This window comes from Zalophus californianus, chromosome 11, assembly GCF_009762305.2.
Source record: "Zalophus californianus isolate mZalCal1 chromosome 11, mZalCal1.pri.v2, whole genome shotgun sequence".
Lineage (NCBI taxonomy): Eukaryota > Metazoa > Chordata > Mammalia > Carnivora > Otariidae > Zalophus > Zalophus californianus.
In genome coordinates, this window is record NC_045605.1 from 110,176,840 (window position 1) to 110,201,643 (window position 24,804).

The window sequence follows — 24,804 nt, forward strand, 5'->3', positions numbered from 1 at the left end:
CTCACCCTCATATTCAGTTCTTTGCTTTTAGCTAATGATTCTTAAAGAACAGAATAATCAGAAGAAAACACTAACCGACGGAGTGCTTGACATGAACCATGAACAAGAAAATACTCCGAGCACAAATGGAAAGGCAAGTGCTTAGGCTTTCCCTCTGTCTTTCCCCGATGTCCTCTGCGCGCTCCTGAGAGTGGTGGAAGCCGACAGCCGGCATAGACCGTGGGCCTTGACTCTTTCCGGGAAGTGCTCTGTTCCCTAGCTCGGCAAACAAGGCTATTTAAGGATTTTTCCCCCACCAGAGATCTTCTGACGGTTCTTTAAGCCACGAGGAAGACCTTGCCAAAGTCATCGAGCTCCAGGAAATCATAGATAAGCAGTCGAAGGAGCAGAGCCAGATGAAGGAGCGCCTGGCCGCCCTCTCCCGTCACGTGGCGGAGCTGGAGGAGGACCTGGACACTGCCAGGAAGGACCTCATCAAGTCTGAGGAAGTGAACACAAAACTGCAGCGCGACGTTCGTGAAGTGAGTGACAGTAGACATTGCCGCGCTGTCGTCGAGCTGAATGTGGGGTGTTTGGTGGGACCCTTGTGTGTGGTCGTCTCCCCTCTGCAGAGTCTGACTGTCTGCGCTTACTCTTCGTCAGGCTCACGTTTCATTCCGGTACACGCGTCGGTATCTGTTGTGCTGCTAGTTCGCGGACAGTGACGTGGGCCTCCCCTGTCGGCTCTGCTGGGGGAGTGGTGCCGGCTGCCTTCTAGCTTTCTCACCTGGCTGCTCCCAGAAGGGTTATTTTTGAACATATATGAACAACATATATTCTTGAACGTCAGCAGTCAGACGCACAGTGAGAGTGGGGTTTGCTCACACCTGGGTCATCAGGATCGTGCTGTAAAAACGTGTAGACATATACTCATTTCTGGCAAACGTTTGTGCGTGTACAGTGATCTATGAGACTCTGATCATGTTTACAAAAACAGGTCAAGGGCAGGATACTTTCTCTGGCGCCCCCTCCTGTCACTCACTGTAAGCTGTCCTTTGTAGACCGTCGTCCTTCCCCCCCGTCAACCCCCCCTCCAGGAAGACCCTTTCACACCCTTGAGTGTGGATGCACAGGCTTACTTTCTGTGTAGTAGCTTAGTGTGGGTAATTTCATGGAAGAGTTTAAAACAAAGAAAAATATTTGCAGAAATTATGTAAGCTACTTAGTTAAATTACTCTTTGGCAAGGGTAGGAGATTCTGCAGCAGAGTTTAATATGCAGAGAATTTTGAAATTCTTTTTTTAAGACTCATCACTTTTAATATTAAGACTTTGCTGACATAAGTTCCTTAGTAAACAGGGAGGGACCTAAGATGAATCTTTAGGGTGGGGGACAGGAAGGGCAGAGCAGAAAGTTCTGGGCCCACTTTCAGTGTCAGATACCATGTGATAGAATTTTGCTGCAGGATTAGGCTTCAGAAGGTTGCATCTAATTATATCAGACTTTGAGTTTTGTTTCCATTTGTTAATAGTATTGCTTCCATTTTGTGGTGATTGGAGATTTCATCCAGCTTTTACACAGAGAAATGACAGCGTGTCTCACTGCTCTGTCTATGGAGAGGCCACTCCCTGATCTGTGAAAGCCCACTTGTATCAGGGCCAGTAGAGGCTGCGCCTTCACTGCTCACATCTTCAGCTCCTGGCAGTCTTGCAATGTTGGGATATTTGATTCCACGTTTCTTTTGTAACATCGTGTAGGAAAGAATAAGCTTGGTAAACTGAGTGGCCAGATGTAGTATTAAAACAGCTGAGTCTTTCTTTACTGGTCATGTAGGGGAATACTTGGGATATTGGAGGTAGGTATATTTTCATTCGTATTGGAGACAGTTGGCATCTCTCTCAATTTTTAGAGGACACTCATTTTATATTTGATTTGAAAATTAGGATCTAGTCCAGGTTTTGTGTCTGGTGTATATTGATGTTGTCAGCCATTAATTATTTGCCTTTTTTCCCCTTGAAATACTTGATGTAGGCCATGGCCCAGAAGGAAGACATGGAAGAGAGGATCACTACTCTTGAAAAACGCTACCTCGCGGCACAGCGCGAAGCCACCTCTGTGCACGACCTCAATGATAAACTTGAAAATGAGATTGCAAATAAAGACTCTATGCATCGGCAGGTAGCGGCTTTTGTTGAACTTCGTTCGACTTTTATTAATTACTAATAAAGTTCAAGACCTTTTTTCTGTGACTTTCATGTTGGAAATCAAGTCTCAATGTAAAATTTTTATGATCTTAGAAAATTATGTTCAAGAATGTGGGTTACTTCAACTTGCAAGTGTTTAATTATTTAGGATTTTATGTAACCTCAATTCTTTCTTCTGTTTTGTTTTCATTGTATGTTAATCTGTTGCTTGTTAGCATTTTTACCAAAGGAGGAAGGAGTGGCCAAGAGCGTGGAGGCTGTTGGCAGTTTGTTGGTACCTGGGATGGGGGTGAACGGCAGGTGCAGAAACGCAGTCTGTTGTGTGGACAGGAGCCTCCTGTGGGTTGGGAAGCCAGGCTGGCTTCTCTGCCTGGGTAGTCTCAGGTCATCCAGAGTTAAACAGGAAAACCAAATCCAGCCTCTTGGAAACAAAGTGAGTTTGTCTGATATGTTGTAAAGTGTATCATTGGACCCAAGTTAATAATAAAAAGTAAAATACTAGGAAGCCATTAAAAATTACATTTGTGGAATGCTACTTAAGAGCATGTAAGATGTTCTAAATAATGACCGTAAAAGGTAGATGACAAAATACTGCGTGCAGCGTGATGTATCTTCTTCTGAGGGTGTGTATATATAAACACAGAGATGCGCACAGAAGAAAGGAGGCTGCATGTAAGCAGATGTTTGCCTTTCAGGAACCTCAGCTTACACATGATTTTTAAAATTTCTTTAAAAAAAATCTTGTCTAAATTGTCTTCATTGAGAAAGATTTTTTAGAATGAAGAGTGTGTTTTTAAAGAATAATTATACATTTACAAAAATAACCTGACTAGCATTTCATTAGGCATCCTCTTAGAAGGTCTGTATTTCAGAGGAGGTGTGAGCTCTCTTGTGGTTCACATGCCTATGGTCTGCGAAAGCCGAGGAGTCTGATTATTTTTTAAGCAGGGTTAGGACCGAACCCTTCTTTCCTTAAGTTGTCAAGAAGAATGAGCAAGCTTCTACAGAGTATGGGTTTTCTTTAATGCATGGGAACTTTTTGCTTTTTAAAGACTTCGTTGAAGATCTTTAAGAAGAGCAATACTTTGGCAAGAGGTGTTTTGCACATTGAAATCGAGCCCAGGAAAGTGGGTGTATATTCCTCACAGGAAGAAAAGTTTTACTCTGAAGCAGCTACCAAAACAGTTGGCTTCTGTCAGGACTAATTTAGTAGATCTCTGCATTTAGATTTTGTTTCATTTTATTAAAAATAGAAACGGATAGAAGGTTGGCCACATTCTGATGCTTTGCCTTCCGTTCCTAGACTGAGGATAAAAACCGGCAGTTACAAGAGCGCCTGGAGCTGGCGGAGCAGAAGCTGCAGCAGACTTTGAGGAAGGCCGAGACGCTCCCCGAGGTGGAGGCCCAGCTGGCCCAGAGGGTGGCGGCGCTCTCCAAGGTGCTGCCTGGCTTTCGCTCGGGGTCCCGTGGTGGGGTTTTGATGTTGTTGGTGGTTGGATCGTGTGCCTTCCTTACCCTGTTCCTCATGTCAGTGTGCCTAAATCCACGAAAGAGCTCAGATCTGTTTCCAGTGCTATTTTGTCTGAGATCAGAACGCTTTTTAAATGTCAGGAATCATCCCCTTTTTTGTTATCCCTACGTTAATTTCCCTCCAGTTTTGTCAGGGATGTATACTGTTTCCGGTGGGCTTGATCTAAGGTTCACTGCTTCTCAGAGTCATTAAGTCAACAACTCAAAGCTCAAGATAGAAGCTTTGGAGAAAATTGGATAAAATAAGGGTAGGGGCGCCTGGCTGGCTCAGCCAGGGGAGAGCGCGACTCTTGATCTCACCATTGTGAGGTGAAGCCCCACGTTGGCATAGAGATTAGGAAACAGGAAAACCCTATTCTCTTTTAAAGATAAAGTAAATTTATAATAAACGAATTTTTAAGTAATTCACTCATGGGTTCGACAAATACGGGCTAGGCATGTGCAAGAGAGAGCCCAGCCCTCCCAGGCCTCACATCTGCGGGGGGACGCCAGCAGGCAAGGATGCAGTGTCCAGCTGCGATGTGGTAGGTGCTGGGGTTGGGGGGGTCCACGTGGGAGGAGGAAGCAGACCGTCCCTCCTTCCAGGGCCCAGGGAGCCAGTAGGAGCACGCCCTTCGGTACTTCCATCTCACCTGGCTCCAGTTTGCTGAGGGCCCGGGTGAGAAGGGCAGGACAGGCCCGGGTGCTATTCTTGAAGGCTGATTTTGGTCGGTCAGACTGCTTCGGGCACTCACCAGACCGTTCCAGAGAGTGAGGTCATTGCTAACAGCTGTAACAGCCTCTCCTTTGTGATCTGCGTGTAAAGTCTCCATTTCTTTTCTCCCCCTGTCATCTCTCCTGTCCCTGGTCGGCCTTGTAGTCTGACCTTTTGTCTTCTGGAAGCTCTGCTGCTAAGGAAGCTAAACTGTTCCAACTCACTTCCCAGCTTAGGAAGGTAGCATGTGTGCATTGCTCTGTGGTGCTTGCTGCTTCCTGCTGTTCATGCTGACTGAGCACAGGCCGTCTGAGGGTGGGGAGAAGGCCCCACCCCCGGAGACGGGGCCGGGCTGGGGAGAAGCCCCTCTCCTCACCAGAGTCCATCACCAGCACCGGCCAGGCCTGGGTCACCGGCGTGGGGAGGCCGGCTGCTTCACACTGTGACACCTGAGGCCGCACAGGGTGTGTTCCAGGCGGGAGGAGAGGATGTCCACGCCAGCCGGTGGGAGAGCCCGCGCAGAGCATGTAGTGCTTGTGGCTACCGCGGTCGCGCACAGCATGCTGGCATTGACGGGGGGGTGGTCGCCCGCTGAGCTGACGATGTTTTTGCCAACAGGCCGAGGAGAGGCACGGCAACATTGAGGAGAGGCTCCGCCAGATGGAGGCGCAGTTGGAGGAGAAAAACCAGGAACTGCAGCGGGTACGTGTCTGAGCAGAAAGGCTGCACGCCGGGCGCTGCTTGAGCACAGGGCTCAGGCAGGGGGAGGCGGTGCCTTGTTTCCTGCCTCTCCCCACCCAGACGCTGGTCCCCTTCTCGATTCTGTTAGGTGCAGAGTTAGTGGCCTCCTCTGCAAGCTCTCTGCTGGTGGGTGCACCCACCACATGAACAACGTTATGTCTGCATTGGTGGCGGGGGAAGAGACTGGTGCCCCCTGGGCAGTGCTGCCAGGGTGCAGGGACCCCATATCCCGCTGCTCTGACGAGCTTGTCAGTGGAACTGCTCCACGTGCAAATGGGATCTCACAGGTGCCCCTCAACCAAACTGGGGGTGCTGGCTGGGGGCCCCTGAAACTTAGGGGAAGGTGCGTCGTCCCAGAGGATTAGTCTGCTCGCCTAGGACATGACACTGAGGTCCTGAATTCAGGTCACAGGCCTGACCTCCATCCTAAAATACTGAGGTATCGCTCCGGACATAAAGGCATAGGTCAGGACGGACGTTCCTAAGAAGAGGAAACCCGAAATTGAGCTGTTATGGGAGGTCTCTGTCCGTTGAATCCCTGGAGAGTTTTCGCTGGAGGAGTTGCTCAGATGTCTGTGGACAAACCAGGAACAGACCAGGCCGTGGCCCTAGGCAGCTGGCACCTCGCCGTGGGCTGTCAGTCAAGGCCATGAGGTTTTGTCTTCACCAGAAATGTATGTGCTTGGCCAGGGGCTGCCAAGGGTCCCACACGAGCTTCTGGGAAGTGAGGATTCTGACTTCCGTCCCAGGGCTGCGTGCTGGTCAGCCCCTGCGCCCCCATCATGCACACACACGCGTGCACACAGGCAGGCGCTTGCCTCTTAGAGAATTAGACTTCAGCTGTTGAGGGGATGCACTTCATTACTTTTCAGGACTGGATTGTTGTTTGAAAGGACAGGTGTTGAGATGGGGATTCTTTTATAACTAAGGCAATTCAAAGTAATCTTTTAAGCTGTTTTGCTTTAAAAATACTCGAATGCTGATTCCTTCTTGTGGGGTGTGCTGGGTCATTTCCAAATGATGGTAGTCGCTGTGTGCAAGGCGTGATTCTCTGCTCCGTTTCATCCTTACAAGAAGACAGGTGCCAGCACTCATGTTTTACAGACGAGGCCAGAGCACAGGGGATTTGACTCTGTTGCCCACTCTGTGGTGCTTCCTTGTGGGCTCACTCCTCCTCCGGGGGCAGCGCGGCTGGAGGGCCCATCTGTACCCCGTCCCCGCTGCCGTCCGCCCAGGACGAGCCCCTGAGCCCTGTCCTCTGGCCCAGGTGATGCCCTCAGTGACTGTCCTGACCGCTGCCCTGAGTACTTCCTGTTCCCACGCCTTAGGTTTCGTCTTCCTTCAGGAGAGGGGGCAAACACAAGCTCTTTAAACCAGGAAATGGATGATGGTTTGATAAACACAGACCTGTCAACTTTGTTACTGTGTTTTTAAATTCCTTGAGGTAATTAGTTGTAATTTTCGAACGTAAGTTTTCATTACAGAACATTCAGGTGATGTAAGAACATAAAGAAAAACAGGTGAAAGTCTCTGTTGCCACTGAGTTTTTTCCAAAATTTCCCGAAATTTTGCTATGTAACTTGATTCATTCCCCTCCCCCCCCCCGAAACCAGACCCAAGCTTCTGTTTATACACGGGAAAATTCCTCCCCCTCCCCGTGTGTAAATAAGCTGATCCCCTTAAAAATATGCTCGTTCCTGCATGTAAATCTGCCTTCCGAGTCATCTGAGAGTTAATAACTCATGACATTCCCGCGGCCCCGTGAGTGCTTTGTTTAACAGAAACAATGGGACCTTCTAATTAATGATCTTGGGGACTTGTCCCTGCATTTCTCTGCACCGATACGTCAGTGCTGGTGCACGAGTGCCCCAAGGATGGCAGTGGGAGAGACCAGCCGAGGGCGGCACACGAGTGAGTCACGCCATTGGTCCTTGGCCCTTTGGAAATACTGATCATACCTTTTCTTCTTTTAAAAAAAGTTTTAAATTTAAATTCAATTTAGTTAACAACATAGTGTATTACTGGTTTCAGAGGTAGAGTTCAGTGATTCATCTGTTGCATGTAACACCCAGTGCTCATGACATCACGTGCCCTCCTTAATGCCCGTCACCCAGTTACCCCATCCCCCCACCGCCCTCCCCTCCAGCAGCCCTCAGTTTGTTTCCTAGAGTTAAGAGTCTCCTATGGTTTGTCTCCCTCTCTGGTTTCTTTTTTTTGTTTGTTTTTTTAAAGATTTATTTATTTATTTGAGAGAGCAAGAATGAGAGAGAGAGAGAGCACATGAGAGGGGGGAGGATTAGAGGGAGAAGCAGGCTCCTCGCCGAGCAGGGAGCCCAATGCGGGACTCGATCCCGGGACTCCAGGATCATGACCTGAGCCGAAGGCAGTCGCTCAACCAACTGAGCCACCCAGGCGCCCCTCTGGTTTCGTTTTATTTTTCCCTCCTTTCCTCTATGTTCATCTGTTTTGTTTCTTAAATTCCACGAGTGAAATCATATGGGGTATGTCTTTCTCTGACTGACTTACTTCCTTTAGCATAAGACCATCTATCTAGTTCCATCCACATTATTGCAAATGACAAGCTTTCATTCTTTTTGGTGGCTGAGTAATATTCCACGCACGCACGCGCACACACACACACACACACCGCATCTTCTTTATCCATTTATCTGTCACTGTTGGGAATGCAAACGGGTGCAGCCACTCTGGAAAATAGTATGAAAGTTCCTCAGAAAGTTAAAAATAGAGCTACCCTATAACCCAGCAATTGCACTACTAGGTATTTACCCCAAAGGCTATAAACATAGTGATTCGAAGGGGCACCTGCACCCCAGTATTTGTAGCAGCTATCCACAATAGCTAAACTATGGATCATACCTTTTCTTGAAGTTTGTAAACTTTTGTTTCTTCTCTCTTAGGCAAGGCAGAGAGAAAAAATGAATGAAGAACATAACAAGCGTTTGTCAGACACTGTTGACAAGCTTCTTTCTGAATCCAATGAGCGGCTTCAGCTTCATCTTAAGGAGAGAATGGCTGCTCTGGAAGACAAGGTGGGACATGGAGAACGTGCCCCGGGGGGCTCCCACCCTCCACAGAGTGCTCACGCTCTGCTCCTGAGGAGTAATGCAGAACAGCGGGCGACAGACATTACAGAAAGTAGAAATTATTCTTTGACGAGGAAACAGGACAAACTGTTATCCACTCACTGAATTGACTTCCAGCGTCCTGTCCTCACCCGACATGTGTGTATTACTCTCAGTCTAGAGCAGAGGTCTGTAAACTGGGTCTGTAAAGGGCCAGAATTGTAAGTATCATAGGCTTTTATTAATTGTGAATATGTGTAAAATAACCTCATGCTAGTCAATAATTATCACAAAAGTAGCCATAGACCGTAGGTGACAAGTGGGTGTGGCTGTGTGCCAGTGACCCTTGATTTCCAGCACTGGGCAGTGGCCGGATGTCGCCTCCTTCAGCCCTGCACGAAACTGTGTTCAGCCCTCAGCCGCGATGCTCCGGCTTCGGGGGCTAATTTCTGTCCCACTCATGAAGATGACACTGTAGGAGCCTAGTGTTACATAAGGGGTTTGATCAGCTGAAAACAGACTTTCTCCTTTTCCATCTCCTGTCTTCTCTCTTTTCATCTGGTTTGGAAAAAGTCTGAGCCTGGGCTCTTAACTGCTGTCATCTTGGAAATACCTGAGCTGTAACCGGAGTGAAGGAGTGTCGTAAAATCTATGTCAGAGAAGTTCTGATGGCAACAGTTGGATTCCAGCTTGATAAAATCTATTCTGGCTACAGCCATGTCCCTAAAGATGGGCCCAGAATCTTCCCTAAGATGGGCACTTGGAGTCATGCTCATTTCGGAGACACCAGTGATCACTGCTGATTACATGACACATTTGTTTTACGTAAAACCCATTATGAAATGCATAATTACCACATAGGGTGGTTGGTTACTGCACTTCTCCTTGATCAGTGGGCCAGCCTTCATGTAGGAATGTCTTTATCTTAGATTTGAATTATACATTTGAAACTTACTTCAGGATTCCCAAGTAACTGATGAATTACAAAGCCTAAAATCTAGTACAAACTGGTTTAACTGATTAAAATAAGCTTACTCTGTGAACTCGTCATTCTTACATTTAGAAAATCGATTGGTGAAGAAATTTTACACGGACTCATTGTTAAAGGCTGTGACGTCACTGTCCGCATTTGCTCTGCGGGCGTGTAAGCCTGCTCATTTTCTGTGGTACCATATTATTTTACACAAAAGCGTGGCCATACTATATTGCGTGGAACATTTTCAAGAACCAACACTAAAGTACTGTCTGTATCTTTTTCAGAATTCTCTATTGCGAGAAGTTGAAACTGCGAAGAAGCAGTTGGAAGAAGCGCAACATGATAAGGTACTTTCCTCTCTCAATCCTTTGGAGAGCCGCTGAGACGTGAGTGGAGCAGAGATCAGGGCTGTTACAGTGGCTGCATATGTGTTCCGGGGGTCACAGTACCCCCACGGCAGTCCACTGCCATGAGCTTTACAGCGGTCCTACGCGGGCATGGTTCAGGATTCGAGTCCTTTCTGGTTCATTCGAAAGTGAACTGTTCCCATAAACCTCTCATCTGGTGCAGTGCTGGCCAGCAGGAGGTTAACATGGGACATGTGTGTCATCTAAAATATTCTTGAAGCTGCATTTACAACCGTAAAGAAAAGCGAGTGAAGTTAGTTTACTTAACCCGATACGTGCGTGTGGCACACGGCTACTGCGTGGGACCGCATGGCTAGCGAGCTATTGGGTGACCTAAGAGTTCTGTCAGTTTTGCTCACTGTTTTGCGTGGACAGAAGTGAGGCTGGGCTACAAATGCTCTGTGCAAGACAAAAAACAGAGAAGTATGCACGGTAGAGAGTGAGCATTGTTCTCCCCACCACCCAAAAAGTTCTTCTTGCTACAAAATTAGTAATTATTAATGGCTTGGTGTTTATCCTCTAAAAGCTGGCTATGACTGAGACCTAACAACTCTTTGTCCACTAGGGTTTATGAAGTTATTTTGGTGATCTTTTTATGTTCACTGTAGGACTCTTGGAGAAACTTGATCAAAATTAATTGTTGGGTGTTTGTAACTGCTAAATTTATCCTGTTGTAGTTATGCTCAACGTTTGAGCACACGTGATGCAAATCATTTTTCCATATTTTTTAATTGACTCATCATTAGCCTACGGTGTTCGGTCTGTTTTGGGTGTACGGCACATGGATGGACTCACGAGTCTGTACGTCACTCGGTGCTCACCACCACTGCGGTCACCTCCCATCCCCATACAGCATCCCTGGCCCTGTGCCCTGGGCAGCATTTTCCATCCCCATGACTTACTGATTGTGAACTGGAAGCTTATACGTCTTTACCTCTCATCCCCTTCATCGATGCCACCCCCACCCCAGCCACATGCCCTCTGGCAACCACCAGTGTGTGCTCCGTGTTTAAGAGTCTGTTGATGCAGATCATTTTGAATCCTGAAAGAGATGACTACAGCGGATACCCTCTGCTCTTTTGTAGGATCAGCTTGTCCTAAACGTGGAAGCACTGAGAGCCGAGTTAGACCAGACAAGACTGAGAGGCACGCCCCTTCATCACGGGTATGACATGTACCAGTTCACAGAGATGTTCCAGATGAGGCCGAGGGCCGCTTCCCTTTGCCGTGCATATGACCCGAACCAGCGCGCAAATACAGACGAGATGAACCATGGGCCTGCCATGAACCAGTTCACACATACCTGTTTTAGCACCTGCGTGTACCTATAAGAGTGTGCCTTTGGTCATATGGAGCCAGGAGCTAGCTTAGTGGCAGGCAGGAGGGAAAGGTTAGGTTTGGGCACTAGGGGGACTGGGAATCCTGTCATTGACCAAGCTCACAGCTGCGGGCAGAGGTTTGGAAGGTAGGGAATGATTAGTTCGTGTGTGGGCAGGTGAATTTGCAGGCCCCCAGAGTGTGCCACTGCTGGTGTGGGGCCAGGAGGACGGAGCCCAGTGTGTCAGATGAGGGCCCTCTGCACCTGGGGGCAGTAGGCCCCTCCACGAGGTCACTGAAGTCACCAAGGGAGTGGCTGCACAGCCAGAATTGTGGGGATACCTTGACATTCGTGGGCTTGGCATAGCACTTACAGTTTTCTACATTTTTTTAAGAGACTGAAGGAGGATGATATGTAGTTGCCTTAAGCTATTGGGACAGCTCAGAGTTGGCGGCTGTGGGAGCGGGTCAGCCGGCCCGTGAGCCTAGCAGGTCGCCCCGCATCCTGCAGGTAGTGTAAGTGCTGTGAAGGTGCTGAAGGGTTTGTCGGCCCCATTGTAGGATGTAGTCATCACGTGAGAGTCACACTTGAACGAGAGCTGCTTCAGTAGCTGATTGACCCTCTCTAGTCTGCAGGAAGCCGGCTCCTGCTCGGATCGCAGGCGCACTCAGGCTGCGCAGGTGTTTCTGCGGTTGCAGACGTGGGCTCTCAGGAAGGTCGAGGGTATCTTGCGGCTGTCCCCATTGAGCCCACGTGTAGGAAGGAGGACACATCAGGGAAGGCAGAGTCACAGAGAGGCAGAGCCGGGAGCTGTCCCCGTCTGTGGAACCACCAGAGGGACAGCCTGGAGGAGCGCGAGGGTGTGTCGAGAGAGGGAAGTGTGCAGGAGGATCAGCGCACAGAGCAGGTTTGCTGATAGAGAGCCTTGCTGGTGAGAGGCCAGGGTCATGAGTGTCGCTGCTCGAGGGCTTGCAGATATGTGTGTGAGGAGGCCCGCGGGAGCAAGCAGGAGGACGAGGTGGGCACGGCACCCGCCACTCTTGCGGAAGTTGGAGTCCTGAAGGGAAGGGGCCGTGTGGGAACCTGAGGGGTGGCACTGTGGGACGGTGTGATGACAGAGAAGTCTGTGCGTGTCTGCCTGTGCTGGGTGTGCTAGCAAACGTGAAGGATAGAGGGGCGGAGGGAGCAGCCACAGTCACGGGCGGCTGTGTGGTCCGAGGACCGTGGGCAGGAGGCTGACGGAGGAAGGGGTGTGTTTCAAGCAGCCTCATGTAGAGGTCTCACCGCCGGTGGCAGATGAGAGGCCGGTAGGAGCTGAGACAGAAGAAGTGTTGCGGTGAGCACGGGCGGGCCATGGGGTCGGGACTGGAAAGATGGCTGGCAGCTGGCAAGTGCAGCCCCCCTGGTCTTGTTGGCGTGACCTTCTCCAGCAGGAAGATACAGTCTAGGTTGCAGAGACGGGCTTCCACACGCAGATGGGGCCGATGGGACAGAGCTTGGGGACACGACCGGATGCAGGGTGGCGGGCTCGGGAGGAAGTGAGCCCCGGAAAGGGGTCAGAATTCAGTGACACTCGTGACCTTCAGAGGATCTGTGAACCACCCCACATCACACTCGGGGGGGGGTTTTGTGCATGTAGCTACTGCCGATTTTGCCATGTGCCATGTCCGCAAAGCGGCTGTGCTCAAACTCCTGCTGAGCACAGGTGGGCGGCTTCAGGGAGCAGGGACTAGAGGAGGGGAAGGGAGGCTGCGGCCAGCAGCACCGTCCAGCACGCTGAATGAAGACGTTCCTTTAAAAGCCACAGGGAGGTGTGTGGGGCACAGGTAGAGGAGGCAGCCCGTCGGAGCGGCCCTGTCTGCAGACCACGCGGGGCGGCACCAGGGGTCCCCTCTTGAATTGACCTTAATCAGATGAGTGGGTCCTGTCGCCCAGGATCTTAAGGATTTCTGAAAACGAAGACAGTCGCTCCTCTTTCCCAGGGAGCAAGGAGCCACTGGACTCCGTGCCGGGGTCAGGGTGCAGGAGGTGAGGCTGGGGCCGGGTGTGCGGGCTGGCGGCCACCGCCCTCCTTCACTTCTGCTGACCAGTTCTTGTCCGGAGCCTTTCCTGAGGGGAGCCGCTAACGGCCCGCTTCAGCATCTCCCTCCTAGGTGCGCAGGGCTCCATCTGCCTTTCCTTGGACTTCTCCAGCCGGGGGAGTGGGTTGTCTGTCAGTCCAAGTGCACACAGGTCTGTGCTTTTGACGTGGAAACACCAGGTGTACTGCCAGAAGCAGTTCACGTAAGCTGCAAGTTGGGGTTCAGAAGGCTTCTGCCGCCGGTGCCCTCAAGACGCCTGTTAGTGGCAGGTGTAGGGATCCCTGTGGTCACTAGGCCTCACACCATGGGCCGTGGCACAAGTGGGACGCTGGCAGTATAAGGCCGGCGTGATGCGTCAGTGTGCTTCCTGGGAGAGAAGGGGGCGCGGAGATGCAGGACAGCGGGCCTGGGGCTGGGTTCTGAGCTGGAGAGCACATCCGCCCTCTGGCTCCCAGACAGCTGGGCCGTGGCGCGCTCACCTGTCTGTGCAGGGCATCTGTCTTGCTTTTCCTGGGTGTCCAGGTGTTGCACCTGCTGGGGCGGAGACACTCCCTGCAGAGCGTGAGCAATGGGCTATAGGAGCAAGGGGAACAGATGCCCTCCTTGGAGGCCTTTTTCTGTGAAATCATTTTCCAAACTGACAGGTTCTGGCTTGGCTGACAAAGCTCACAGTTCACTTTTCTTCCAGTAACGACCTTTTTTTTTTTTCCCGTGTTTCAGCCGACCGCACTTGGGCAGTGTCCCTGATTTCCGATTCTCTGTGGCAGACGGTCCCACGGACTCCTACAGCAGCAGTGCGGTGTTGCGGCGCCCCCAGAAGGGCCGTCTGGCTGCTCTGCGAGATGAGCCTTCCAAGGCAAGGGCCTCCGTCCCCAGTGGGCTCTCAGGCCCCCCCACCTCCATGAAAGTCACCTACCTTGTCCTCTGACTTTGAGGCTGTTCTGGAGTTAACACTGCTGATTGGTCACTTTCTCTTTCTCCTCACCCCATTCTTTTGCTGGCTAAGAATCTACTTTTAGGGCTTTTTTTCTTTCTTTTTAAAGAGTAGAAATGTGGATAAAGCATGACCTATGGTTAAGCACGGCACAGTGCCAATTAGTACAGTTTTGAGATGTTAAGAGTAAACACGTGTTCATCCTTAAGCAAAAAGAATTCACATTTGGAAGTTTACATACATTCATGCTTTTGGCTGGTCAGCAGCATGTGTCTTTATAGACGTGTCTGTATTTTGAGCGCTCGTCCTCATTGAATGACTTTGGGCCAGGCGTCACAGTGGCCCCGGGGCTGCAGCAGTAAGGACAGACGAGAGGCTGAGCTGTCTGCGTGTGGTGAAGGAAGGCCAGTCAAGGGAAAGTCAGATGCGTACATCTGTCAGGTATCTGCTGCTGTGTAACAACTTGCTGTGAAGCTTAGTGGCTTAGAATGAACAGTCAGTAGTTCACCGTGTGTGTGAACTTAGGAGGGTTTAGCAGGGTGTTTCTGGCTCAGGGTCTCCTGAGGTTGTGCCACCGGAAGGCCCACCTCAGGGTGGACGGTGCGCTTTCAGCTCCCTTGCCTGGCTGTGGTGGGAGGCCTCAGGTGCTCACCACGGGACCTCTCCACAAGAGGAAGTCTGTCTCCTGAGGTGAGGAAGACCACAGGGTCGTGGAAGCTAGCGTGGGGCCTCGGCCCAGCACCCAGGTCGGCGGGCCCATCAGACAGCCGGGGGACATGTCGGGTGGGCAGTTGGAGACTCCAGTCTGGGCCTGAGGAGGCCTGGAGAGAAGGGTTGAGGCCAGGACACACTTGTGGCGTCTAGAGGCACGGGCAAGATAAAGTCACCAAGTCGGGCGCCTGTGGATGGACCCAGGGTCCAAGGGTAGAGCTCCGGGCGCTCCCCAGTGCACAAGCGGAGACGGAGCAGTGACATCGAGGCAGGAGGAACCCAGTGCGCAAGGTGCTCAGGGGAAGGCAGAGCGGCAGGCCCGGTCCCACCGCTGGGCCGGGTAGCGTGGAGGTCAAGGGCAGTGGTGGACTAGTAGCATGGGGCTTGCTGGCGAGCTGGGACCGGTTCTGGGGGAGCCCGCTTGCGACAAGCTCCGGAGTCGGGGAGGCGAGGATGTGTAGACAGAGTAGGGGCAGCGTTCTGGGGAGCGGGTATTCTGGTTGGGAGCAGAGCCGCAGTGGTAACTGGAAGGAGCCCTGGGGTAAAAGTTCAGTGGTGTCTGTTTTGTTCATTTGGAGGGAGAAGGGAGAAAACATTTTTAGGCTGATGTGAATGAACTGGTAGAAAGTTGATTATCCGGAGAGAGGGCAGAATGATGTCCTTGAGTATGCGAGGGCCAGGCCTCGTGCCTACGGGTAGGGCTGTCCCCGGGGATGGGGGCGCAGCGCCCCGCTGAGAGTGAGGAGGGGACACCGCGGGTGTGGAGGGAGGAGGGCAGGAAAGCCCCAGGAGAGCCTCTGCTCGCACCCACGCACAGCGCTGTGTGCGGTCGGTCCTGTGTGTGGTGCCTGCGAGCACCCGCCTGCTCGGGCGGGAGGGTGTGGGCTCAGCATGTCGGTGCCTCTGCCACGTGAGGGCAAGTGCCGCATCTTCACTGCTCAGCCTCAGGAAGGGAGGGCGGGAACCTCGGGCAGCTCCAGGTCCCCAGCGTTGGGGGGGACACTGGTGAGACATCAGGGCCACTGAGGCGCACCCAGCCCCCGTGGGTTTCATGGGTTTTTTACTCTCCGTGAGAGTGGCTGACTGGCACCAAGATACTGTTTTAATTTTCAGATTTTGTTTCTGAGCTGGTCATTCCACCATGTGAATGACGTCACAGAAATGCGTCCACCGCAGGCATGAGCCTTGCAGGCAGTGTAGGTGATAGGCCGCCCCCCTCGCCCTGCGCCTCAAATACTGCTTGTTGCTCCACAGATGTCAGCAGCTTGCAAGGACAGCCCGTTCCCCATTTCTTTGGGCCTCCCGTTTGGAAACTTCTAGAGTTTCGGGTAGATTTCTTTGGAAGTTTCTGTAACTGCTATTGTTACTTTCCATCTTTGCTGAGATTCAGTTTTCTTATTTGTAGGTACAGACTCTGAATGAACAAGATTGGGAACGTGCCCAACAAGCTAGCGTGCTGGCGAATGTGGCACAAGCATTTGAGAGTGATGTCGACGTGTCTGATGGCGAAGACGATAGGGACACTCTCTTCAGTTCGGCCGCTCTGCTGTCGCCCAGTGGGCAGGCCGATGCCCAGACGCTGGCCATGATGCTTCAGGAACAGCTGGATGCCATCAACAAAGAGATCAGGTACACAGCGCCGCAGAGACGAGCGTGTCTGGGGAGTGGTATCACATTCAGAAAGTCTGGAACAAATACTGTGAATGCTTTCTAAGTGTCCCACGATAATAAAACGACTTTCATTCTGTTGTAAGAATTAAGTTTTGAGATTGCCCTAGATTATAACAGTTAACCAGGGGAGAAGAGTGTTCACCTCAAATTCCAAATTAGCAGAGAATGGTTGACGTGAATCCAGAAACTCAGAGGAGGCTGGTTGAAAATTCCATCAAATAAGACTTTTGTTTGAATTCAGCCTTAAAAAAAATCAACTCCACTTTTTCATCTAATCTAGACACCTAAGTGTTTTGGAATTCCCAGTTGCTTCATGGATTGGTTTTTCATTTATGTCAGGGTTCCCAATTTCCAGTTGAAGAATTTGATCTATAAACATGCAGCTTTGCTCTAAGAATTGTAAGATTTACATAGCGCATTGTGCAGGAAGAGAGTTGCCAGCAGGCCCCCATCAGAATTTCAGTGTACATAAGTAAAACCAGACATGAATGATGGGAAGCAACTTTGTAGGACTCAGTGGAAGGTTTATTTTGTGGTGTTCTAAAATCAAGTCTACTAAGAAGGTAAATTAGCGTTGGAGCGAGTGTTACTGGAGTCAGCTGATGGGAATACGGTCGAAGCAAGCAGAGATTTGTTGGACAAATGCATTCATGTGTTTGCTGGTGGAGCCAGGCTGAATGTGTGCTTTTGTTCTAGGCTGATACAAGAAGAGAAGGAGAGCACGGAGCAACGGGCAGAGGAGATTGAGAGCCGAGTGGGCAGCGGCACTTTAGACAGCCCGGGTCGGTTCAGATCGGTGGGCACCGCCCCCCCACACCCCACGTCCACGCTCGCAGGCCCCTCCCCTCCGCACAGCGGGCGCTCCACCCCGAGAAGGGGCCCGCACAGCCCCGCCAGGGAGGTGGACAGACTGGGGGTCATGACTCTAGTGAGTATTTACCAACTCTTCTGGCTGATGCCCTCCCCACCCCAGCCCCCTGACTTCTGTCTCAGACTCGACAGATATGCTTTGGTTTGGTTTTTTACCCAGAATGAAATCAAGTTCATTTGTTATGCTCAGAGGTTCAAGATATTTCAAACCAGCTAGTGTTTAATCACTCAGCAATAGCACAGGGACAAGTTAATTGTAGTGTTTGGATGACTGGTGTAGCATGTCATCATGAACCCATCAGAGTTTTTATTTGTGTAACTGGACAACACAGGCCTGCGCAGCTCGAGGGGGAATAGTCTCGTCTTCTAGGAATAGATGGTTTCATAAAAGTCAATGCAGATAGTCTTCGTAGTGTGTAGAAAACTTACAGAGGGAGTCACTGTTGTCCTCCTTTGCGTTAGAGATGCCTAACTGGAGGGTACAGGACGTACAGTCGAAAAGTAAAGCTTAAATTGGTTCTCGACGCGCTCGACCACGTGCTTGACGCCAGCTCTGTGCGTGAGGCCAGGATGGCACCAGCACAAGCCCCACGCCTGCACAGCTTCCTGCGGAGGCCCAGGGGCGTCCTCGCTCATCAGGGTCTGGAAACGCAGTGACCCTACGGTTTTCCGTGACAAGCGTGCAGCTCCAAAGAATGTTTTATAACTTCCCTGTGTGTGTAGCTTAGGTTTTATGAGCACGTTGCCTTCCTACGTAAACTCATGTTTACAGCATTCTGCTTTTCAACTGCCTTCTGTCTGTCAGAATCCTTCCTGTCCGTTTTTATTTTTAGCTGCATTGTTCGCCAACATGTAATTAAATCAGCTATGAATCACCGTAGCGGCATCTGAAGTGGTAATGAGTTGATTTTGTGGTATTCTGACATATTATTTTTATAATTCACATCATTAGCTAACTAATATTTTAAACTCTTTGACGGTTTTATTTGTGCTTTCATGCTTCCTTCCTTCCAGAGAGTTTGTAAGAGTAGTTACAAAAAATAGTTATGTTTATTTTTTTCCCCCGTTTTTGTGATTCTGTATGCTGGCTGACAGTGTATCTGCTTCCGTGGCTGGTTTTGATGTCCTGTCTCATCCTTTGGTTTGGTTTCTCACTGAATGCAGACCTGAGCCTCCTGCCCCGGCCGGTATTCGGTTCATCCAGCCCCATGCCGTAAGGCCCTCCACAGCATGCTCAGGTGGCAGTGACTCTGTGGTCCATAGTGTGTGTGTGTGTGGTCAGTCGTGGCTCATTAGTGTGGTTTCTGCTTGATCTTCGTTTCGCATTAAATAGTGGGGTTTTTCCTTCCCCTGGTAGTGATACATTTTAATTAGTGTGTCACTGTTTTATAGATGTGGAAAAGGGCATGATACAGGTGAATCAGGAGTGTGTTTATTCAGAGCTACGTAGGAGATACGTAACTCGTGTTTCGTACATGAAGAACTAAGGCGCTAAGCATAGATTAATGGAAGCCTGACACAAATGGCGTACGTTCTGGTTTTGATGCTTGTATTCAACTGGAAATCTCCTAAACTTACCGGCATGTGTACTTTCTGCCTTCACAGACTGGTTTTCACGTGTATGGAATCATAGAAGGTAGAGGTGCCACGTGCTCTTACGCCGGTGCCTGTTCTTACAGATCCGCACGGGACACTCTGCTTTAAACAATGCACTTATTTTTGAAAAGGTTTAAATCAGTTCTAGGTGAGGATTTGTCATTACCGTCCCGCAGGTCATTCCCCAGAGCAGGTTTGCTGGGTGCTGGAGTAGGTATGCAGGAACTTCTGCATCAGGCAGGAGGTTGATATTATAAAAGTGCAGCGTGGTTTTCAGTAAGGAAAACAGACTCAAGAAGAGTTTCGAACAGACAGCTGTTCAGTCCCTGTGTTGCGCAGAGTGCCGTATTTTAATTAGTTGTGTGTGTTAAAATGGAATTTATCTCCCCGTGTAATAATTTATAGCATTTCTCTAGTAAATCCTGAATAACCTATTATGTTTAAATTTGTTGTGGAAAAAAGTTCTATTTCCAGTTATGTTGTTCCTAAACAAGTTTTATCTCACTTATATCTCTCCTGTTTTTCTTTTTTAAATATATTTGCCTGTTCTGGTCCTTGAATTTCTAACTTCAGCATGTGCAGTAAATCTGATTTCTCTTCATTTCTTTGCATGCCTCTATCAGCCTAGTGATTTAAGGAAACATCGTAGAAAGGTAAAATTTTTAGTAGCGGAACATTCCTCTGTTTGTCTGTGATGTGGAAGAGTGCCCCTACTCCCCAGGAGGGCGCCCTAATCCAGCGCGCAGCATGCTCGTGCCAGGGGGTGCGGGGCCAGCGGCGCTCTAGTGTGGTGGTCACCCTTGCCAGCTGAGCTGGTCTTCCCAGAGCACCGCGACCGACGGGGGCGCTCTCCTTTCTCTCACCGATGTCTGCTCACTGTATGCTTACTTAGACCAGACGCCATAGTTTGGTTTTTTAAGATTTCATTTATTTGTCAGCGCATGAGCAGGGGGAGCGGCAGAGGGAGAGAGAGAAGCAGACTCCCTGCTGAGCCGGGAGCCCGATGTGGGACTCGATCCCAGGACCCTGGGATCATGACCTGAGCCGAAGGCAGACGCTTAACGACTGAGCCACCCAGGCGCCCCAGACATAATAGTTTTCAAAAAGAGAAATTCCCGAAGCAGAGCCATAGATTTGAGAACTGGGCACCACCAGCATAGCCGTGGCAGCAGTCAGAGAGCACCTGCCGCACGCCGGGGCTGCGCTGAGTGCTCTGGGAGCCTGTTTCTGACCCTGGCACGCATCCCTGTGAGGCACCGGTTATGTTGTGACCCCATTTCCCAGGTGCGGAGACCGGTGCACTACGGATTTGTCTGCCCGCCACCCGCATGGGCCTCGGCGCTTCTCCTCTGTACACGTGACCACGGGGCGGGCCTCCCCATTTTCAGAGGAAGTACAACTCATCAGGGGACAGGTCCTTTGACCAGAGCGTCTCCCTCGTAACTGTTGTGCTTTGTGTACCCCCACCCCGACCCCACCCGGCCGTGCGCTGACAGGGCGGCACCTTTGCTAGGTCGGGGGCTCGGTGCTAGGAACTGGGCAGCGACCGGGGGAGCCCCTCCGCTGCACAGACCGGTGTGGCCGTTTAGTGAAACTCCTGGGTTCAAGCTCCAGCTCTGTCACTGACTGTCTTGTGACCTGGGTGTGCTCTGCCCTGGTTTGCTCTCCTGTCACGTGAGGAGGACCAGGGGATCCTGCTCCTCGGGCCGGCCACAGACTACGCCTTTGTAAACACCGTCCGCAGAGACTGGGAGCCCACAGCAGAGCGGGACCCAGCACATCCTGAGTCGGCTGGCTTGCCTCTGCGGTTTTCTTAGGAGCAGGACTTTCTCAATGAAAGAAGGGGCGTGCTCCTGAACCCAGGCAGGACAGCCGCTCCTGTTGCTTGTGGTCACTTGAGCTCGCTGACTGCCTCTTGGAGGGGCATTGTTTGGAGGTTTTGGGGGGATGAAACCAGGTGCACACGCAGAGTGCCGGGTCGGCATGGACAGGGCCAGCACGTGCCGTGCACCGTGCCCCCCTCCTCCCCCTGCTTTTCCTCCTCATGCTTGGCGCTGGTGCGTGCTGGGCTAACTCCCAGCTCTCGTGGAGACTCCCCTTCTAGTCAAGGCTACAGCAGCCTGTAGGCACAAGTCTGGTGGGCCCCAGTGCTGGGCAGGGTACACTTCTCCTGGGAGCACAGGGGAAGGGCAGGCCTGGCTGGGGCTTGCCATGTGGCTTGGGCTGTGGCACAGGGCAGGCTTGCACTTGGAACTGTGTCTCTGCTGACCTCATTGTCAGCACAGCCCCGAGTGTCCCTCCCCCATCCTGTTCTTTTTTGTTGTTTTTTTTTTTTACAAATCATTGCTTTAACCTGGATTTGAAATCTTATCCCTGTTACTGAAATCTGTCCCTGTTAAATTTTATGTTGGTAATTTCTAAGCAGTTAACATAAACTTTTGTTGTCTAATGATTGTGATGGGAAATCAGGAAAGAACGAATGACTTATCCAGCTGTTGGTTACGGTTGTGTCCTACCTGAGCTCAGCCCCGCACGGTGCTAATGCGCATGGGTGTCCCCAAGCCCCTGCGCAGCTGCAGAGGTCCTGTTACAAAGCACCACTGGCTGCCCCAGTCTCACTGTTCCTACAGGGGTTTGCCACGCATGTCTCATGAGACCCAGCCCCGCCTTAGCCAGCCACAAAGCCCAGATCTGTGAGTGAGACCTGCCAGGTGGGGTTAAAGCGCAGGCCGGACCGGCCCCGCCTTCCTGCCTGAGGCCGCACAGATGCAACACAGAAAATAACACGGGCAGTCTGAAGGGGGCCGTCTTCTCGTGATGGCAGCCCAGGGTCACTTCATCCCCGCCCTGTGGAACCCGCTGTCTCTAGGCTGCACGTCCATCCTCAGGTTATAACGTCACTGAGAGACATGGGCCAGACACCTGTGTGGGGTGGAAGAGGGGGGTGCCTGTTCACTTTGAACTTGACCTTAGGGACTCCACAGCTTGCATCATTACTAGAATTGATGGATTATGGTACAGGCTATTTCTTTTTCCCCCCAAAACAAGAAGCTCTGGACAGTTTTGCACGAGAGGGTTCTGCACTCACCAGTGCTTGTTTTGAATGGCATCAGGGGATAAACACGTTCCTTCTCAGCACTCCGTCAGGGAGAGCTCCTGAGGGCCCAGTTTATAGTGATGTGGTTGGGGGCATGGCTCCAGTCTCTGCCATCCCCTACAGTGGCTTTCCTCGCCATGGGCAGCGCAGGGTTCCGGGGAGGGTGAGCTGTAGGCTGCCAGGAGGCTCGGGGAGAGGAGCGCCCTACACTCACATGCATGTGGGCGGGGGGTGTCCACGGGCTGCTGCTTACAAACAGGACCACCCCGTAGCACAGCCTCAGGCTGACTTGAGGCTTTTTGTACACCCCTAGGTTTTCAAATAAGGTTATGGCTACAGTTTAGAGCCTTCGTGATTGTTCTATGGTGGAGTGTCACTAACTGGTCTCCCTGTCTCCCCCATAGCTGCCGACTTCCCGCGAAGAGGTACGAGATGACAAGGCAACGATAAAATGTGAAACGTCCCCCCCTTCCTCCCCAAGACCCCTCCGCTTAGACAGGCTGCACAAAGGAGCGCTGCACACGGTCAGCCACGAGGACATCAGGGACGGCAGAAAGTAAGGCGCGCGCGGGCGCTGCGCACCCCACGGGAAACTCTCCGGTGCTAGTTTGCAGTTTTAAGAAACCCTTGATCTTTTCTTGGGGGAGAAAAAAAGGGCAGAACAATGATTTTAAAGAAATACCAGTGAATTGAGTAGAGTTTATGTGAACGATGTTCTTGGGATGCCTGCGGGAGCTCGGGGAGCCTTGTAGGGATCAGGCAGAAGACGCATGGCTGTTTGTGCAAAAGTCAGTTTGGAAAGAAAGGGCCTAAATGGTGTCAGCACTTTTAGGACGACTTCATGTCTTCAGAGTCTGCACACTGACTGTGGAGAACTTTCTATTCCCGATGGAGCCTGTGCCAGCGCGCGGGCTCCTGACGGCTCCTTCTGTTGGCGGCGCTCTGTGCCCTTCCGAGCCATCCAAGAGCCCCGCACTGTCCTCACACCCAGGCCACTCCAGTAGCCACTCTGTTGCTCATGCACCCCATTCCAGACCAGCACTGTTTGCGTTTCTGTTCCACGCCGGGCGGTGCTCGGGGAGGGCTGTGTGTGCCTCTGTGCTGTGGCCCTGTTCTCACCTCCGCTGGCTGCCAGGGAGGGCCTGCTCGGGGAGGAGCACAGCGCTCCCAAGGGGCAGCAGGGCCAGCGTCTGTAGGAGTGCCTTCCCAAGCTCTCGGCCCCTTTGGCTTGGCGCCGCAGCCTCCCTGAAAAAGAGACAGTGTCAGCCTCCTGGGGACAGCCCTCCCGGGGAGTGTTGATAGGAGCTTGTGCTTCTCACGTACTCTGTGAAGGCAAGACCTCAGGTTTGGCTGTGAAGTGTGAAGGAATATTAAAAACGCCGAGCATTCTAGGTCGCATGTGTGGGATGGTGTGCTGTGCTGAGCACTTGTTCAAGATCCTTTCCTGTCCCCAAGCTCCACAGGCTCACAGGATGGCCCCGTGAGCAACCCCAGCAGCAGCAACAGTAGCCAGGACTCGCTGCACAAAGCCCCCAAGAAGAAGGGCATCAAGTCCTCGATTGGCCGGTTGTTTGGCAAGAAAGAGAAAGGCCGTCCCGGCCACGCTGGCAAGGAGCCCACGGGACCAGGTTGGTGGCGCAGGCGTGCCCACTGTGGCGTGCGCGGGCACTTCCGTGTGCTGGCTGCCCGGGCAGAGGCGCCCTCGGAACTGCTCGCGCTCTGCCTGTGGACGCGCGTCCCCCTGACGGGAAGAGCCCGCACAGGGCCATGTCCGTTCCTCTCGGTACTTCAGTCCCTCTGCTTCCCCACAGCTGCTGCTTCAGAGACAGAAAACTCCTCTCAGGATGCCCTGGGACTCAGCAAATTGGGAGGACAGGCTGAAAAAAATCGTAAACTTCAAAAAAAGTAAGCATTTTTTATTTGTCATCTCACTGAGCGGCTGTCAGTTGCACCTGATTTTTAACCAACGGTTATTTATTAAATGTACCATCCAGCTGAGTGTAGTGTCCAAAAAGATGCACCTGAGGCCTTTATTAAACAGTACTTCCTGGAGGTGGTAGAGCACTTACGAAGTTTCGGAAGGACTCAAACCTGGGTTCCCCGCCCACCTTGGGAGTTGTCTTAGCACGTGTCGTGGTCTGCGCTCGGGGCTCGGCCTTGCAGCACTTGACTCTGAATCCTGGCTCTGGCCCCGGCCCATCTTGGGCCTCTGGGCGCTTCCGCTTTCTCCTCCGTACGTGGGAGCGAGGGGGGCGCTTAACCTCCCTTGCTCTCGGGAGCGTGAGATACACGTCTGTGTCTTTGTAAATATACACAGGATAAACTAACCGTACATCCGATTGTACGTAGGACTACAGCCTGTGAAGACTCGGCGACCAGCATGCAGAATTTGCTGTTCATGCCAGTCACCTGTCAGGAAATCCTCACTGTGTTGTCCTTCTTTCCTTCCCCAGGGGAGTCTGAATTTTTATCCTAAATAGATTCTCAGTTTTGTAGTCTATTTTTACACGTCAGTTCTGAATTGTCTTGACTCTGGAAACGAGTGATGACAGTGGGGACGGTTTCCTGCCGAGGATCTCTGGTGTTGTGATGCCTCGGGATAGGGCTGCGAAGGCACAGTGCTGACGCGTTTCTCTGGGACTTTCTGATCCAGAGCAGGTTGTGTGTTGGCTCACCATGTCCCAAACCAGAGTTAAGTGGATGAACTGGGTAAGCTGGGACCATATCTCAGTGATCTGACAACTGATGCTCTTCAACAGAGGAAGGCGGTGTGTAGTGTAGCAGGGAGGCGCAGGGCGTGAGCCCGGGAAGGAGGATGGGGCCGATGGCAAGGGGCAGGACGTGGCGGGCTCTGAGATGAACCTGACAACGGGAAAGGCATCTGGCTGCCCTCGGGTGCCCTGAGAGCCAGCA

The 24,804-nt window shown here is 51.5% G+C and overlaps 1 protein-coding gene across 5 annotated transcripts in view; it reads left to right on the forward strand.

Moving 5' to 3' along the window:
- PPFIA1 (PTPRF interacting protein alpha 1) overlaps positions 1 to 24,804 on the forward strand; it is an 85,481-nt gene that overhangs the window by 38,277 nt on the left and 22,400 nt on the right. For 3 of the 5 annotated variants that reach the window (XM_027579923.2, XM_027579925.2, XM_027579926.2), the window contains exons 6-19: positions 32 to 133; positions 300 to 521; positions 2,010 to 2,156; positions 3,486 to 3,620; positions 5,025 to 5,108; positions 8,066 to 8,197; positions 9,491 to 9,553; positions 10,699 to 10,778; positions 13,733 to 13,868; positions 16,063 to 16,286; positions 17,025 to 17,256; positions 22,296 to 22,447; positions 23,347 to 23,519; positions 23,703 to 23,796. In XM_027579923.2, coding sequence (XP_027435724.1) covers positions 32 to 133; positions 300 to 521; positions 2,010 to 2,156; positions 3,486 to 3,620; positions 5,025 to 5,108; positions 8,066 to 8,197; positions 9,491 to 9,553; positions 10,699 to 10,778; positions 13,733 to 13,868; positions 16,063 to 16,286; positions 17,025 to 17,256; positions 22,296 to 22,447; positions 23,347 to 23,519; positions 23,703 to 23,796 — 1,976 coding nt within the window. Of the gene's footprint in view, positions 1 to 31; positions 134 to 299; positions 522 to 2,009; positions 2,157 to 3,485; positions 3,621 to 4,571; positions 4,647 to 5,024; positions 5,109 to 8,065; positions 8,198 to 9,490; positions 9,554 to 10,698; positions 10,779 to 13,732; positions 13,869 to 16,062; positions 16,287 to 17,024; positions 17,257 to 22,295; positions 22,448 to 23,346; positions 23,520 to 23,702; positions 23,797 to 24,804 lie in introns of all 5 variants that reach the window. The other 2 variants (XM_027579922.2, XM_027579924.2) reach the window with 1 other exon arrangement.